At 48.8% G+C, this 19259-nt stretch overlaps 1 protein-coding gene across 1 annotated transcript in view; it reads right to left on the bottom strand.

The window, feature by feature from the left end:
• The window catches only part of LOC309552667 (deoxycytidine kinase 2-like), a gene marked incomplete at its 3' end in the record, with an annotated part of 136890 nt that overhangs the window by 9865 nt on the left and 107766 nt on the right, over nucleotides 1–19259 (bottom strand). The window contains exon 5 of the mRNA XM_082253597.1: nucleotides 8376–8491. Within this exon, the coding sequence (XP_082109723.1) occupies nucleotides 8376–8491 (116 nt within the window). The remainder of the gene's footprint in view (nucleotides 1–8375; nucleotides 8492–19259) is intronic.

Raw genomic sequence — 19259 nt, 5'->3', positions numbered from 1 at the left:
AAGATCCACTAACTAGTGCTGATAAAACAAACAGCTAGCAATGTAAAGAAAAAAATGACATCTTTTGAAAATAAATCATAAGAGAAAAAGAAAAAAGGCTGAGACTGTAGCCTCAGCACAGGGAAGCCTATCCACTCCTGAAGCTAGGCAGAAGACAAACTGAATTGGGATGGCTATTGCAGGGGGGTATTGGATTAGAAGGACAGCCCCCATGGGTGTGACTATGTAGATTTATTGTTCTTTTACACGTCTTATGCCTAGAAACTCCTGTGGAGATTAAGTCAATACTCCATAAGTGAAGACTATAGTCTGAAGTGTATGAGTGGGCGGCGACTGTCGGAGGACGTAAGAGAAACTGAATTTTTTGTTAAATCTTACCGTAAAATTCCTTTCTGAGTCCTCTGACAGTCGCCGCCCCTCATATAGTCTTCACCAATGGGTATTGGCCTCTTATCCACAGGAGTAAGCTAGGCAGAAGATTTTGTCAAAACACAAAAAACTTTGCATAGACACCCCTACAGGGGACTGTCCCTCTGGTCCAATACCCCCGGCTAGCCTCATTCCCAATTCAGTTTGGTAGAAAGCAGTAGATAGTCCATGAACACCAAAAGAGGGGCGGGGGCGGCGACTGTCAGAGGACTTAGAGAAAGGAATTTTACGGTAACAAAAATTCAGTTTTCTCTTACGTCCTCTGCCGCCCCTCATATAGTCTTCACCAATGGGATGTCCCAAAGCAGTGTAGACATGAGGGGTGGAAAACACAACCGTCTCAAGGTAACGAAGCACCCAAGATCAGATAAAGGAACCTTATCCGAACCAGAAACGTAACCCACTGGGTAACAGGAAAGCTCAACAGGACCGAACAAACCCAGGAAGGTAAAATAACCAAGGGGGAAAAAACCCCCCACAGGGGTGGACAGGCTAAAAACGCCATGTCTTCCCCAAAGTACTGCTGCACACAGAACTTTGCGGCCAAAGGAGGCATCTGCCGATGCCGAAACATCAAGTTAGTAAACTCTGTAAAGGTGTGCAGGGACGACCGCACATCCGGGCCACCGACGCCTGATGGGGAAAGCCCCAAAACGCACCCTCTGCTCAGAAGAGTTGCGCCGTGACAGTTAAGGGCAGAACCCGATCCCTAGGTGAATAAGCCTGTACAATCGTCCATCTGAACCAGACAGGAACGGTTGCCGCAGACACAGCCATACCCTTTCGAGACCCTCAGGAAGGACAAAAAAGAGAATCCGACCTTCTGAAGGATTCAGTATCCAAGGAATGCAAGGCAAAACTCCGTAGGATTCGCACACAGCGAAAGCAAACAATGTCCTCATGGAGATGGACATCAGACACCACCTTCGGAAAGAAGGATTGATGAGGTCGCAAGACCACCTCATCCCTATGAACCACCAGGTAGGGGGAGCGGCAAGATAGGAACGCCAACTCGACACACTGCAAGCAGATGTAATCGCCACCAGAAAGGCAACTTTTCGTGACAGAGCAAGCAGAGAAAGCTCCTGGATGTTCTCAAAGGTAGGACGTTGCAAAACGACAGAACCAAATTCAAGTCCCAAGGGGTTAAGGGCGCCCCCCCGAGGGGGCCAAATGACGCACCCCTTGAATAAAGGTGCCAATCAAAGAATTTGACACCAAAGGGCGCTGGAAAGAATGGCCAGCGCAAATAACTGACCCTCAAAAGTGGGAAGTGCAAGACGTAGGTCCACACCGGATTGCAGGAAGGCTAAAACCCTTGCCACCGAAAAGTAGCGAGGATGGAAACCCTGCGATTCGCACCAGGCGAAGCAAGCCTTCCAGGTACGATAATAAACCTTACCGGACAAGGCCTCCCTAGCTCTAAGCAAGGTAGGAGTGACCTCCGACAAGAGACCCCGATCTCTCAAGATCTAGCTGCTAACAGATCTGGCTGCTAACAGTCACGCCGTCAAGGCCAGCGACTGAAAAGCAGGATGGAAGAACAGCCCCGGAGACAACAGATCGTCTCGTAAGGGGAGCCGCCAGGGAGGCTCGACGACCATTTGTATGACGTCCGCGTATAAAGACCGGCGCGGCCAGTCCGGGCCCCCAGGAACACCAACCTGCGAAGGAACCGTGACAACTGGATCGGGGGGGGAGGCATTAATCAGGCGATACCGATTCCAAGGCACCACAAGTGCGTCCGAGGCGGCTGCCAGAGGATCGAGTGTTCTTGCCACGAGCCTTCCCACCTTGTTGTTTAGAGGAGGCGCGCCATCGTGCACACAGTATCTGAAAACACCTCCGGATATAGGGACCATTCCCCCTGGTCTGGGGTCTGGCGACTCCGATAGTCGGCCTGCCAGTGTTCCATACCCAGAATGTGAACTGCTGAAAATGCTGAGACCCGCGTCTCGGCCCAAGGCAAAATCTCGGCCACTTCATTGGCCGCCCGGGCACTCCTGGTGCCCCTTTGGTGATTGATGTACGCCACCGTAGTGGTGTAGTCCGCCTGCACCCGCACAGGGTGGCCCGGAAGACGATCCCTCCAACGGAGCAAACCGAGTCTGATGGTTCTCAGTTCCCAGGCATGTATCGCTAGGGAGGATTCCTCCTCCAACCAAGTGCCCTGGGCAGACAATTTGCCCAGAACACCACCCCAGCCCGACAGACTGGCGACCATGGTGAGCACCTTTCAAAACAACGGCCGGAAGGATTTCCCTTCCGTCAGAGCCGGAGACTGGAGCCACCACAGAAGGTCTGCTCTGACCCAGTGACTCAAAGATATCCTCCTGTCAAATGACTGAGGATGCCTGTCCCACCTGGCTAGGATCTCCTCTTGCCGAGATCGCGTGTGGAACTGTGCAAATGGGACCGCCTCGATGGCTGACAACAACCCTAGGGACCGCATGCGGGTCCTGAGTGATGAGGATTTGTTGTCCCTGAGGGACCTGACCTCGTTCAGCAGAGTCCGGAGTATGTCCTCCGGCAGGAAAACTCTCGCATGGGCGGAGTCCAGGACCATTCCCAGATAAGGGAGATGAACAAAAAAGCAATGTCGACTTCTGAAAGTTGATGGCCCACCCAAACTCCTGGAGCATCTGAACCATGGTTGACAGATCGCGCAACAGTGTTGAACTGGACCTGAACAGGAGATCGTCCAGATATCCAAGGATTGCGATGCCCTGCGCCCGCAACAGGGCCAGAACAGGAGCCAAAGCTTTGGGAAACACCCTGGGAGCCGAAGCGACACCGAAAAGGTAACGCCACGAACTGATAGCGCTCCACCGCGATTGCGAATCGGAGGTACCTCTGATGACCCTCGAATACAAGGATGTGTAGAAACGCATCCTTGAGGTCGATAAAAGCCAGGAATCTCCCGGGCTCAGAGAGGCCACCACCGATCAGAGGGATTCCATACGGAATGTTTGACCCCGAACAAAGCGGTGTAGAAACTGTAGGTCCAGAATCGGACACACCTTGCCCTCCTTTCAGGGCACCGTGAACAGATTCAAGTAAACACCCCCGAAAACCTGTCCCTTTGTAACACCGGGACGATCACCTCCTGGGCGAGGAGATCCTGAATCGCCGTTGGAGATCTTCAAAACGATCTGGGGTCAAATGAAGATTTGAGGGAAAGAATCGGTCTGCTGGGCGCGATCGAAATTCGATCTTGTATCCCGACCAAATGAGTTCCTGAACCCATCTGTCCTGAATGGCGGAGGGGGCTGCCGTGCCAGGGTGGGCGCTATCGCCCATGGTTGCTTCTGGCCACCAGAGGCCTGAATTAGGATTTGCTCATGTCATGTAGCTGAAAAGCACGAAAGGACCCCTGGTTAGGTTTAAAGGAAGGGTCCCGCTTACCGTGGAAAAAACTTACCTTTGGACACATGGGGCAGCAGAGTGCTTTTTACCCCCAGTGACCCCCTTCACCAACCCATCCAGGGGGTCCCCAAAAAGGCGATTCCCTGCATAAGGAATGTCAGGCTAAAGGGGCCTCATCCAAGGCCGCATCACACAGGCATAAAAAACCGCCTGACCATCTCCAAAGTAGCAGGAGGGGCGGAATCAGCCACAAGGGTGCGTCTGAGCACCTTAGCCCACTCCACCACAGCCTGAGAGACCATCACTGAGGCGAACACGGGCTTCAGCAAGGAACCTGCCATCACATAGGAGTGGCGGGCAAGAGATTCCACCCGCCTAACCGCCGGGTCTCCAAGCACCGGATAAGCCTCCATGGGCATCAGAGTGGCCTTGTGTAATCTGGATCCCGTGTGGACCACCGTAGGGGCCCCAGTCCAGTGCGAATCCGTTGGAGACGCAAAGGGACAACAGTATGGAAACCGCTTAGGTACCACAAAAGGTGCGCTTTAAATTGCGCCATTGTTCGTTTACCGTTTCGTGAAACTCAGCGGGACAGGGAAATACCTGAGCCGCTTTCTGGGTTTTCTGCGGGTCCCAAAAGATAACTGCTTACCCAGCGGATGGGGCTCATCCTCTAAGTGTAGCGTATGCGTAACAGCACTAAGAAGTGCAGACATAGCAGCTCTTTCTTTGGCCGACTCAGCGGGGGAATCATCCCCCTCATCGTCCTCCACCACCTCCCCGTCTGAATGAGAAGACTGAGACCCTTCAGGGGCCACACAGTCTGTGGCAACCATATCTAGCTCAGAATCAGAAGACTGAAACAGTCTGGGTCGCGTTCTAGCGGTCCACTCAGACATCAACAGATCCACTGAGACGCCAAAGTCGCAAGTGCACAGTAAAGGAGCCCATGGTAGAGGATTCAGGCATACCTGATCCCTCCACCAGAGCTGGGGGGAATTTGCTGTCCTGGGACTCCATACTCACTGATAAAAATGTGGCCGGTGGCCCTTTAAGACAAGTGACAGCGGTGGTTCCACCGCGATGCACCGCAATAATGACAAGGCTATAGTGCTAAGGCACCTATACAACGCTGCCAGCAAGGTAGTACCCCAAAAAAACCAGCACATAAGCCCCCTAGAATTGTTACTGCTCTCCCAGCACGATCGGATCGTCAGGTTGAAGGAGATGGCGTCACGCCGCTAGAGGCCCAACAGCGGCCTGATCTAACAAAAAATGGCCGCCAATAGAAAGCAATGGGGAGGCTTCGGGAAAATGGCCGCCGAGCCCTGCATAAAATGCAGTGGCACACGCAAGATGGCGCCCCGAAGGGCGCGAATTACACATAAAAAATGGCTGCTGACTGCCCTTCACTGAAGCCAGAGCTGACTGCCCACATCCAAAATGGCGGCCCACCGCGAATCTTACAGCGCAGCGGCCCCCAATAACTACGTCTGTACCCCAAAGTGACACACACACTCCCAAGGGGCTCAGGGACCCCCGCACCCCCCCCCCACAGCGTGGTATGACAGCGCCCCAGCAGGGACCGTGAGGGAGACACAGGGACCACACGGACAGACATGAGGGGAAGCACACAGACTCTACACAGACTGCCATCCCCAGGAGAGAAGGCCCCACACACACACCCCCAGCATACCATGTCACACACAGAGGGGGTAGCATGGTACTCATCGATCCATGCGATTTTGTGGGTGCCACTCTACGACGGGAAGCCTCCCACCCCGGGTGGTGGGGGTGCCGTCAGCCAAAAACAGGATGTTTGCCACACACGGCGTATCCTTGCGAAGTGGCCACTTTGCGGGCTTTGTCCCTGAGGACAGGTCGTTTGCGAGGCCAGGGCGTACGCATAGCCTGCTAAACGCTCTATGGCGGGCTGGGATTCCGTAAGGCTCTAGTACAACCAGTCCGATTCCCAGCTCCGAAAACGCTGTAGTCTTCCGAAGTCTGACTAACTAAGCGCAGGAACAAATAAAAAGCTAGTAGTGCAAAGAAAAAACACTTTGCAGAAAATAAAATGTAATAAAACAGAGAAAAATGTTGAGACTGTAGCCCCAGCACAGGGAAGCCAGCCTACTCATATCTAGGCAAAAGACAAACTGAATTGGGAATGAGGCTAGCCGGGGGTATTGGACCAGAGGGACAGCCCCCTGTAGGTGTGCCTATGCAAAGTTTTGTGTTTTTAACAAAATCTTCTGACTAGCTTACTCCTGTGGATAAGAGGTCAATACCCATTGGTGAAGACTATATGAGGGGCGGCGACTGTCAAGAGGACTTAAGAGAAATTGTGAATTTTTGCGTGCATTTATAAAACATGCTAAAACCAATCACGTTTGCTGCGCCATTCATTGTTATGGCATCCCAAACATCACAAGCCGACGTGTTTTTCAGTGTGCAAAAATGTGAAAGCACTGCTGTAAAATGAGTGGTATTAAAAAAAAAAAAAAGAAGAAAACTGAATGGACAAAAAGCTAAATGAGCTACTTTGCCTTACATAGCTCATACAATGAATGGGCTGTCCTATGCATGTTGCGCATAAAATGCTAGGTGTAAATGGGGCCTAATAGTAACCATTCAGAGGCCAGTACAGTTGATAGGGCTACTGCACTGAGTGACTAAGCCCAACTGTCTTGTCTGTACCTCCTCACACAGACTAGAACCTGAACACTCAGTGCAGTATTCCTAGAAACCAAACAGAGCCTGCCTTACATTAGTGTGATCTGTGTCTCAGTGAACTTGAGTTCGAATAGGCTGCTCTGGGTGGCTGCACTGTGCTCCACTTCTTTTTTTGAATAAGGTAGGTAGGAGTGTGAGTCAGTAAGTTAGCAGCCCGCGCCCACTGTCCCTGTACACTGCCTGCCTGTGCAAACTTACACACTCGGACTCGTCTCTCTGATGGTATCCCCGACCTCTCAGTTCAAACTTCTACCCAGTAGGCTGTTACCCGAAGTCTCTCTCGCTGCTGACTCTTCTTCCTCCTCCTCGCTGCCCTGGGACGCGCATCTTCTCTGCCGCCTCAAGTCCGGAATGTCAGTGAGAAGAGAACCCACGGGGCTGTGCTGGAAACTACACTTCCCAGCGTGCAGCGCGGCTCACAGAGCCCTCCATAGAGATGACTGGGGAGGCCGCTCCTGCAGCTTGTCTAAAGCCGAGCAGACATGCCCAAACCCTAGCCGAGTCAAGCGGATCCGACACCACCTGAGCCAAGCTGGAATACTCGCCTTCAAATAAAATTCCACTCGCCAAATGCGAGCAGGCAAGTGGAAATTTTGAGGACTGATCTATGGACTGCTCACAGAATATAGAAGGTGGACGGGAAGCAGAGCCAATGCGGGTTAACGTACCCGTACATCACCCAGCATGGCTCACAAAGCGCACAACCAGGAGCCCGGTGAACTGTGTGTGACACCGACACAGAGGATAAAATTACTGCTGTGTTTGGGTGATCACATGGTCTTGTTCTGTGTGTCCAATCACTGCAATCACATAGTACTCAATCAAAAAAAACAAACAAATGTAAAACATAACCCCCATACCTGCGTCCTAATCACCGGCATAATCCATAGCGGCATTCTGATCACTGCCATACCAGCGTCCTGATCACAGCCATACCCCATTCTACCGTTGGGATCACCGCCAAAGCTGCATCCTGATCACCGCCATATTCCATACCAGCATTTGATCACCACCATAATACATACCCCATGGCAGTGTCCTGATTATTGCCATACCAGTGTCCTGATCACTGCCATATCAGTGCCAGTGTCAGAGTCTGTATGCCCAATTGTTTCCACTGTCCTGGTTCTCCAGGGACCCAAAAGTGTGATAGATAGTCAGGAGATTAGATGTGCAATTTTTGTCCCTAGAACACAATTGCTTCCTGTCCAGCAAAGTACCGGTATAGGAAATTCCAAAGCTGGTAAAAGTAATCAGAGCGGTGATTACTTTTACAGGCAACGGAAGGGGCCCCCTTCTTTCCGTCGCCAACTTTACTGGGCTATGAGTGATTGGGGAGCCCAGTAAGGAAACAACCGGCAGTATATGGTTTCAGGCACACAGTGAGAGGAACTGATGTTGTTCCTCATACTGTGCGGTATCAGAAACCAGCGATGAGGATTTCTTCACTTCCGGTTCTTTGTTTACTTGCCCATTATTGACCAGGAAAGCAGCCTATAAGACCAATCTGTGTCCAATTGGCTGCATTCAAGGCCAGAGGAGAGGTCTGGGATCTAATAGACCCACAGATCTCTCCATAAAGAGGACCTGTCATGTCTCATGCTGTCACAAGGCTGCTGCCCATCCCTTGTCATAGCAATAAAGTTGATAAAAAAAAAAAAAAAATACAGAAAGGACTAATGCGTCTTGAGAGCAATGGCGAAAGAAATTCAGTCCCTGCAGACTAGTTAAGTAAACTTCAATGCAAAGGCGTTATGGTTTACATAGTATACAATCTTAAGTAGCCCTTAAATCGGGCCTCCAATAAAATCAAGTGGGTCAGTATGGGTCAAAAAAAGCTTACTTACGGAATTGACCTTTCATACAGCCATTTCTCATGCTTCGAATGCAAGCTTTCCAAGTACTCAAGCGCAATTCCCTGCTCTTCTTCCCGACCTCGAGAATGCAACCTTGTCATACATTTCTGCAAGAAAAAAGTGTTGAATTTCACAATTTATAAATAACTGTATATCTTTCCTATGAGGAGTTGTTCCTCTCAAACTGCTGGCATACACCGTGCAAATAACTGGATTTTTGTAAGAACGTACCGTAAAATCCTTCTCTCTGAAGTTCGACAGACGCAGCTCCTTATCTTCATTACTCATAGGGTTATGCTCTGCCTAGGAAAAGGCACTAGGCAGGAAAAAAAAAGAAACGTAACCACACCTATGGGGGCTGTCCCTGCAGGCATAACCCCTCAGATTCTGCCATCAAACAGTTTAGTTGCAAGCAGTGTTTGGAAGAGAAAAAAAAACCCCTATACCTCAGAAGTAGAGGGGCGGGTGCTGCATCTGTCGAACTTCAGAGAAAAGGATTTCATGGTAAGTTCTTCCAAAAATCCAGTTTTCTCTATCGTTCATCGACAGATGCAGCTCCTTATCTTCATTACTCATAGGGATGTCCCAAAGCAGTATATAATCATGAGGGGTGGGAAACAACACAGAAAACAAAACGCAAGTCCCCAATGGCTAAACTTAGCCAACCAGGTAATATGGAGCTCATCCAGAAAAAAAAAAAAAAAAAAAAATCGAACCCACAAAAGAGAAATTAAACAGAGTTCCCTTTTAAACTCCAGCCTGCAAAACCTTGCGGCCAAAAGAAGCATCCGCAGATGCAAACACATTTTTGTAAACGTATGCACAGACAACCAAGTTGCCGCCTTGCAAACTTGTAGCACTGATGCCTGATGGTGAAAAAGCCCAAGACTCAGCGCTCTCGTAGAATGAGCCTTCACTGGGAAAGGAGGAACCTGACCCCTCAGTGACTAGGCCATACCACCGTCTGCCTGAGCTACCTGGAAATGGTTGCAGAAGATGCAGACAATCCCTTACGAGGTCCATCAGCAAGGACAAAGAGCGTCTGATTTTCTAAAAGGACTCAGTGGTCTCTAAATAAACCCTGATCGCCAGAACCACATCCAAAGAATGCAAGGCATACTCCTTAGGATGCTGAGGTTTAGGGCAAAGTGAAGGCAACACAATGTCTTCATTCAGATGAAAACCAGAAACCACCTTAGGAAGGAAGGACTGATTAGGTCAAAGTACCACCTTATCCCTGTGTACCACCAGATAAGGTGGGCGGCAAGACAACGCAGTGCCAATTCAGATACCCGGTGGGCAGAAGTGATCGCCACCAAAAGGCAACCTTTTGAGACAAAGAAAGCAGTGAAATCTTTAAAATCCTCCCTTTTGAAAAAGTTCTGGAGAAAAGAACACCAGATTTAGTTTCAACTGAGGCAACGGTTATCGCCTCGGAGGAGCCATATGGCGCACTCCCTGGATAAAAGTCCAGATTAGGACATGCGTGGCTAACAGGCGTTGAAAATATATAGCCAAGCCGAAACCTGGCCAACCGCTGTTCAACCCCTTTCTGCAAAAAGGCCAAAACCCTAGCGATCTAAAACAAGCGAGGGTGCACCTCCAGCAATTCACACGTACGATGGTAGTTTTTCCTGGAAGTTGACTTCCTAGCCTTCAAGAGTGTAGGAATCAGAGTCAGAAAGACCCCTATCTCTCAACACCTGACTTTGAACAGCCATGCCGTTAAAGCCAGCGACTGTAAAGCAAGATGAAAGATCTACCTTGAGACCATAGATCTTCCCTGAGAGGAAGTCTCCAAGGGGTATCGGCAACCAGCCTCATCAGGTCTGCGTACCAAGACCGGTGAGGCCAGTCTGGAGCCACCAGAATGACGGGAACGTTTTCCATCTCTATCCTGCGCAGAAGCCTCGGTAGGAGTTTCAATGGGGGAAATGCATAACTCAGCCGATACCGACCCCAAGAAGCCACCAGTGCATCTATGGGGTCGGCCAGAGGATCTCGAGACCTGGCTACGAATCTCTGCACCTTCTTGTTGAGGCGAGAGGCAAACAGATCGACCTCGGAAGCCCCCACAGAACACAAGAGACGAAACAACCTACGGGTGTAGGGACCACTCCCCTTGATCCAACACCTGACGAATTAGGTAATCCGCCTGCCAGTTTTCTACACCTGGGATGTGTACAGCAGAGGGCTGGAACAAAGCTTTCCACCCAGGCCAGAATATTGGCCACCTTCTTGGTGCCCCCTGGTGATTGATACAAGCCACAGCTGTGGGGTTGTCTGATTGAATCCAAACCGGACAAACTTACAGAAGAGTCGTCCAATGACTCAGAAAAAGCTTTATCGTTCTAAGCGCAAAAACATTTATTGGAAGTTTTGAACCATCGTCAAATTACCCTGGGCACAGAGCTTCCCCAGCACCCCGCTGGTGGTTACCACCGTCCAATACAACGGAAGGAAGGACTTGCCCTGGCACAGTGCTGGAGACAATCCACCACAACAGAGCAGATTTTGTGTTGTGGCTTAACCGAATCAAAGGACTTGGATCCTTGTTCGATTTTACTTCCTTTATCTCCCTATGCAGAGGCCTTCTATGAAACTGAGCAAATGGAACTGCCTCGAAGGTCGATACCATCAGACCCAAGGCTTGCATGCAAACTCGGAGAGGACAGATTGTTGTCCAACAACTGAATCGCCCCCTGCAACTTTTGAAGTTGTCCGGGGGAAGAAAAACCCTCGCCAACGCTGAATCCAGAGTCAAGCCCAGATAATACAATCTCAGAACCTGGGTATGCACGGATTTCTTGAAATTGATGTTACAACCGATCTCCCGCAGAGTTCTGACCATGATAGTCAGATCCCCCAACAAGACTGAATGAGAGTCCGCTCTCAACAGAAGATTGTCCAGGTACACCAGTATCACAATCCCCCCGCCGGCACAGCAGTGCTAATACCTTGGTAGGTAAACACTCTGGGAGCAGAGCCGAGACCAAAGGGTAAATGCCACAAATTGATAATTCTTCTCTGCCACCACATAGCGAAGAAACCGCTGGTGTCCAGCATAGATAGGGATGTATAGATATGAGTCCTTGATATTTGTGGAGGCTAATACTAGTATAGGTGATGTGTTTGGGTTAAAACATAAATAGTATAGTGCATACCATCTTAAAACATCAATTAGTGGTATAATCAAATAGATTGAGAAAGTGCTGAGTGCTAGATAATCAATATATCAATCTTCCATAAATTAATAATAAAAATTGTGCTAAATATTTTCTCTCATACAATGTGGCAATCAATAATAAATAAGTGCAATCAACTTCAAAATACCAGAAACGGTCCACAATGTGCTTAAAACTTAATATATTAAAAATGAGTCCGTGATAAAATAATTAGTGCCAAGTGATTATGAAATTTCCACTATATGTGCTCGGGCCACCTGGTATGTGGCAGTGTTCCCGACCAAAGTGCGTGACCAAATTGTCACAAAATCTTATCACACCGTGCACCCCCTTGTGATTGGGCGCTCACCTCATATAAAGAATAATAAGACCCAAAATACAGACAATGGTTCCTCCTGGAGGTCAGCTTTCTTTGCTTCCAATCAGGCCCTGTTTGTTCAATAAGATCACCTTCCGACATATACCGCTGGTGCTCCAATCGGGTAATAAGTGTACCATGCAAAAAAAATAGCTCCAGATAGTGCTTATACCTTTCAGAACTTTATTGCGGATTAAAATATAGGTTGTCTCATATTGTTGTAGTTCAATGTTTATTTAGGACGTCCTAAATAAACATTGAACTACAACAATATGGCGCCGAACAGCCCTATAAGAAGCAACCACCGATCTGCCGTCCAATCAAAAATCCCCTGAGGAAGACACGTGGTCCCTTGTGTCGTCACGCGTAGGGGAGGGGCAAGGACGGACGGAGCGCTACCCCGATCGCTGGTGAGACTGTCAGGCAGACCAGCTAAGAGGGTCACAAAGCCGAGGTGGCTCCCATTACACCAGGACGGTATCTGGATGTTATTGAGCACACAATGAATGGCGATATATAGGTGCATACATGCACCATAACATGTGAGTGAGACAACCTATATTTTAATCTGCAATAAAGTTGTGAAAAGGTATAAGCACTATCTGGAGCTATTTTTTTTTTTGCATGGTACACTTATTACCCGCTTGGGAGCACCAGCGGTATATGTTGGAAGGTGATCTTATTGAACAACCAGGGTCTGATTGTTAGCAAAGAAAGCTGACCTCCAGGAGGAACCATTGTCTGCATTTTGGGTCTTATTATTCTTTATATGAGGTGAGCGCCCAATCACAAGGGGGTGCACGGTGTGATAAGAATTTGTGACAATTTGGTCACGCACTTTGGTCGGGAACACTGCCACATACCAGGTGGCCCGAGCACATAGTGGACATTTCATAATCACTTGCCACTAATTATTTTATCACGGACTTATTTTTAATATATTAAGTTTTAAGCACATTGTGGACCGTTTCTGGTATTTTAAAGTTGATTGCACTTATTTATTATTGATTGCCACATTGTATGAGAGAAAATATTTAGCACAATTTTTATTATTAATTTATGGAAGATTGATATATTGATTATCTAGCACTCGAACTTTCTCAATCTATTTATTTGATTATACTACTAATTGATGTTTTAAGAAGGTATGCACTATACTATTTATGTTTTAACCCAAACACATCACCTATACTAGTATTAGGGCGGACAAAATACATTTATATTATATTTTATTGATATAGATTTTTATTTTTTGCGCAACACTATTTATATAATTTTACTCACCATACCACGGTACCAGGTGGGCGCCACCCTAAAACAGATTACCTCCCACCCCGGATGGGGGTGCTGTCAGCCAAGGGGAAGCTGCGACTCAGGGCGTTCCAGGTCGATGAGCCCCAGCGAGACTGTCCACTCACAGGTTCGTCCCCATCCATCGGGCCATTTGGACTAGAACCTGCTCATGCTCACTGGCCAGACCTTAAGGATCTAGATTATCCAGTGCGAAACCGCAGCCAGCTGTTGCTTGTAGTTCCTCTGGATCTTGGTCTTCAGGAACTAACTAGTTAAAATAAAAACATCACAAACTACCCTGTTATAGCTAAGACCGAAGTCCCAGCAGGGAGCTAGGTCCTATTCCTAACACTAGGCAGAACAAAACTGTTTGATGATAGCAGAGTCTGAGGGGTTATGCCTGCAGGGAGAGCCCCCATAGGCGTGGTTACGTTTTTTCCTGCCCAGTGCCTATTCCTAATAAACAAGCAAAAAAATTGGGGGAGCATACCCATGTATTTCTAAAGCTGGTGCAGCTATGAACCAAAAGACATGTATGTATATTAAAAAAAGAATAGCGCACACATGCAAAAGAAATGACCAAATTTGAAGACAATCCATAAATAAAAATGGAGATTTGGTCCGACCATATGGTGCTCAAGCCCACCACTACGTCAAAGTACCCCATTATCAGTGGGTCCTACACTATCCATGAAAAAGAGATGAATCCAGCCTTTCTAACCCTTGGAGACAACACTCCTTGCTGGGAAAGATGTGCAAATGCACTACAGGGGACTCCTCCTATATCCACTTGATAGTGGACACTGATGGAGTACAGGTGTGTGTGGGGGGTGGGGTGGGTTGCTCAACCTCGGTAGTCTGGTGTGCGCTATTCTTTTTTAATATACATGTCTTTTGGTTCATAGCTGCACCAGCTTTAGAAATACATGGGTATGCTCCCCCAAATTTTTTGCTTGTTTATTATGTATTCGGTCTGACCAGACTACCGAGGTTGAGCAACCCACCCCACCCCCCACACACACCTGTACTCCATCAGTGTCCACTATCAAGTGGATATAGGAGGAGTCCCCTGTAGTGCATTTGCACATCTTTCCCAGCAAGGAGTGTTGTCTCCAAGGGTTAGAAAGGCTGGATTCATCTCTTTTTCATGGATAGTGTAGGACCCACTGATAATGGGGTACTTTGACGTAGTGGTGGGCTTGAGCACTATATGGCCATATGGTCGGACCAAATCCCCATTTTTATTTATGGATTGCCTATTCCTAGAAGGGGAGCATAACCCTATTAGTTATAAAAATAAGGAGCTGCGTCTGTTGACGAACGATAGAGAATCACTGGATTTCTGACTTACCGTAAAATCCTTTTCTCTTAAGCTCATTGACAGACGCAGTCTTCTTAATTGATATCAGTAACGTTATACTGCCCCCTACAGGAGTAGGACACTAGGCAGAAAAAAGTTCTGGCTACGCCTATGGGCAGTCCCAGGGGGTGTACCCTCTCACTTCCTGCTATAGGATGTCAGTTTTGTATCAAAAGCAGTGTCAGAGAAATCCCAACCCAACTCAAAAAAAAAAAAAAAAAAAAGGAGCAGGTACTGCGTCTGTCAATGAGCTTTAGACAAAAAGGATTTTACGGTGAATCAAAAATCCAGTTCTCTGTCGCTCATTGACAGAAGCAGTCTTCTTAATTGAAATCAGTAAGGATGTCCCAAAGCAGTGCCATAAATGAGGGGTGGGACAGCAGAAACAAGTCCACAAGGCTAAACATAGCCAACCAGGTAACATAGGACTCATCGAAACAATAATATGAGACCCACCTGAGAAACAGAATACCCCCAAGGAGACTATAAGGGCCCCCTTAAAAAGCAGCCTGCAAAACCTTGCGGCCAAAAGAGGCATCTGCCAGCACATCAACTTTATAACATTTTGTAAAAGGTGAACAGATGACCAGGTAGCCGTCGCAAACCTGAAGAACAGATGCCGGATGGCTTAAAACCCAGGAAGCACTAAGTGCCCGAGTAGAATGCGCCTTAACAGGGAAAGGAGGAACCTGACCCTTATCGAATAAGCCTGTACCACCGTCTGCCTGATCCATCTGGAAACAGTAGCAGCAGACGCAGTCAACCATTATCCAGGGCCATCCGTGATCACAAAAAATGAATCTGACTTGCGAAAAGTGTCAGTAGTTGCCAGGTACACCCCGATAGCCCGAACCACATCCAAAGCATGCAATGCAATTTCTTTCGGATGTTTAGGCTTAGGACACAAAGAGGCTAACAAGATGTCTTCATGCAAGTAAAAACTGGAAACCACCTTCGGAAGGAAGGACGGATCCGGACGAAGTACCACTTTATCCCTATGAACCATCAGATAAGAAGAATGACAGGACAACGCCGCCAGTACCGACACCCTGCGCACAGAAGTAATAGCCACAAAGAAGGCCACCTTCTGGGACAAGGTAAGCAGGGACAAGGTAGGCAGGGGAATCTACTGAAAATTTTCAAAGGGAGGGTTCTGGAGAACCAACAGCACCAAATTAAGGTCCCAAGGTGGTAACAGAGGTTTCACTGGAGGTACCAGGTGCCGCACCCTCTGGATGAAGTTAAGCACCAGAGACAGGGTGGGTAATGGCCTTTGGAAGAATATTGCCAAGGCCGAGACATGACCCTCGATATACTGAAGGTCAAACCTTTGATCAACTCCTCGTTGGAAAAAAAAAAAAAATAAACAAACAATCGAGCCACCGAACAAGAGCGTGGGGGGGGGGGGAACCCAAACAGACGCACACCACGCAATATACAACTTCCACCTACGATGATTGATCTTTCTAGAAGTCGCTTTCCTCTGTGTAAGCTGAGTAGGAATGACTAAAGCAGACAATCCCCTGTCCTTCAGCACCCGCCTTTCAACAGCCAAGCCATCAAAGCCAGCGACCGCAAAACAGGATGGAAGATTGACCCGACAGTAGGTCCTCCCTGAGAGGAAGTCCCCAGGGAACGTATGCAACTAGCCTAACCAGGTCGGCGTACCAAGCCCAACGAGGCCAGTCCAGAACCACGAGAATGACCGGAATCCCTTCCGCCTCTATCCCGCAAAGAAGTCCCAGTAGTAACCCAAGAGGAGGAAAGGCATACAAAAGCAGCTGATCCAGACCCCATGGGGCCACCAGCGCGTAAGTGGCGTCTACCCAAAAGGAGCCCAGGAGCGGGCTATAAACCGCTGCACATTACTAATGATCCGGGACGCCAACAGATCCACATCTGGAGGGCCCCAACAAAGGCACAACTGGTGGAACACCTTCGGATGGAGAGACCATTCTCCTTGATCCAAAGTCCGTCGGCTGAGGAAATCCGCCTGCCAATTTTCCACTCCTGGAATGGGAACAGCGGAGAGAGCTGGAACAAAGCGTTGCGCCCATCGGAGGATGACGGACACTTCCAAGACCGCAAGGGCACTTATGGTACCCGCTCGGTGATTGACATAAGCCACGGCCCTGGCATTGTCCAATTGAACACGCACTAGACAACTTCGAAGATGTTCGGTCCAGCGAACCAGGCAAAGCCTGATCGCTCTCAGTTCCAGTACATTAATAGACCAACCTGGGTTCTTCCAGGGACCAGACTCCCAGAGCAGAAAATCCATTGCGAACCCCTCCCCACCCGGATAGACTGGCATCCGTGGTGACAATAGTCCAATAAATAGAAAGGAAGGACTTCCCTTGAGTGAGCATCAGGGACTCCCTGGTCACCTGGCTCAGCGGGATCTGATTGTCCAGGGAAATTCGATTTTTGTTTCATTCGAGAAGGGTTTCATTCAAGAACGACACCATCAGTCCCAGAATTCACATACAGGTCAGAAGGGATGACCATTTGCTGGACAGCAACAGCTGAACCACAGTCTGGAGCTCGTGGAGGAGTTTTTCCGAAGGAAGAAACATCCTGGCTAAGGGTGATGCCAAAGTCAGGCCCAGATAGTCCAGTCTCCCAAGACCGATAATCCTCCGCTGTCACAATAGCGCCAGAACTTGAGCAAACGCCTATGTGAAGACCCGAGGAGCAGAAGCGAGACCAAAACGTTAAACGCCACAAATTGATAATGGTTCTCTCCCACTGCAAAGCGCAGAAAACGTTGGTGTCCTGCGCACATGGGGATGTGAAGGTAGGCATCTTTGATATTCGATATCTATGGAGGCCAGAAGGTCCCCCTGATGCAGGAAGGCCACCACCTTCCACCAGATTCCATCTTGAATTTTTGAACCCGCATGAAACAATTCAGCTCCTTAAGTGCAGGATTGGACGCACCTTGCCCTCCTTCCTGGGTACTGCAAACAGGCGTGAAAAAAAAAAAAAAAGCCCCAGAAAGGGTCCGCACACGGAACCGCAACTATTACTCCTTGCTGTACCAGGTCCCGTACTGCCCCCAAGAGAGCCAGTAAGCAATTTGGGGACAGCCTCACAGTGGAAGGGAAGAACCTTACCAGTGGGGAAGAGCGAAACTCGATCTTGTACCTCGACCGCATGACCTCGTGAACCCATCGGTCATGAATCCGGGAAAGCCACAGGTCAGAGAACTGGCAAAGACGCCCCCCCCACCCCAGATATGGGTGGGGGCGCACCTTCAGGCCGAAGTGGCCTTGTCCTCAGGTCTGGAGAGATTTGATTTTTGTTTTCCAGACCAGGGTCGCTTGGAACCCCTCGAGGGAGCCTTGAAGGTCTTTGCCTTACCGACTGATCCTGAGGGTCGAAAGAACTTCCTGTGTGCTGAAAAGGAGGGTCCTCATTAGCGACGGGGTCCTCACCCTTCGTAGCCTACGGGAGAAAGGTACTCTTACCCCCAGTGAGACCTTTGATAAAGTCATTCAGGTTAGCCCAAATCAGGCAAACCCCCGGAAGGGGAAGATCAGTTAAGCTTTCCTCGAAATCTGATCCGCAGACCAGCACTTCAGCCACAACATGCGCCAGAGGACCAGTGCCGAAAATGACAACCGGTCCAGCATGGGAGCAGTGTCCAGTGCGGCATCACAAACAATTGCAGCCCTTGCACTAGTTGGTCCAACAGCTCCCAAACAGCAGGGGGGGGGTGGAGTTGTCTCTTCTCCAGGTCACGGCGTAGTAGTGTAGCCCATTCAGTCAATGTTTGCGAAACCAGGGCAACGCCGGTCTTAAAGCAGACCCCGCCAGGGACAACATAGTGCGGGACAAAGACTCGGCCCTCCGATCCACCGGATCCTTAAAAGATGGGGAATCCTGCAGCAGGATCATAGTAGCTTTATTCAGTCTGGAGACCGGCGGATCCACCATAGGTGGCTCAGTCCACTTGTTAATATGGGACTCTTCAAAAGGATAGCGCCTAGCAGCACCTGCTTAGGCATCCCGGGGGAATGTTTTGGATAGTCCCATTCTTTTTTGAGCATATTGGCAAAGTATGCAGGAAAATGAAAAACCTTTGCTGCGCGAGGCAGTAGACCCGGCAGGGAAACCTGTGTCAGCATTGACCGATTCAGACTCAGATTCTGAGGCGTCAGATGAGGCAGGGGGTAGGCGGAGGGCGTTTCTTAGCACCTCGCCCATTAAAGAGGAAGTAAACTCAGCTATAAAAATCTAACTTTTACAATGTATTAAAAGGACAAATGCGATATAAATACATTACACATAAAATATTTACATCATAACCATACATCATAACCATCTAAAAATACCTTTATTTCAAAGTTAAACCTTTTCCTTCTTCCTGATCTCGGCTGCGCCATGTCATCTCCTGGTTTATGCTCCCCCTGTGGCCGTCATTTCCGCCCTTACTGCATTCCTTTGCAAACTCTGTGTAATACTGTATTGTGAGGCTGCCGTTTTTTTCACTGACTCCCTCACTCACTCCCCCTCCCCTTGTGTTCTCTCACTTGTTCACTCCCCCTCCCCTGTCAGATAAGGAAGCAGAAAGCAGAAAGGCACACAGCTAATCGCGAGACTTAGCTATGCCGTTTTGAGACATACAGGGAGAGCTAGGCGTGCTGTGGATTGAAAAACACACCGGGCATGCACCA

The sequence above is a fragment of the Pelophylax lessonae genome (assembly GCF_965119305.1).
Source record: "Pelophylax lessonae genome assembly, chromosome: 4".
Taxonomy (NCBI): Eukaryota; Metazoa; Chordata; class Amphibia; order Anura; family Ranidae; genus Pelophylax; species Pelophylax lessonae.
This window is presented reverse-complemented; position numbering and strand designations above follow the sequence as displayed.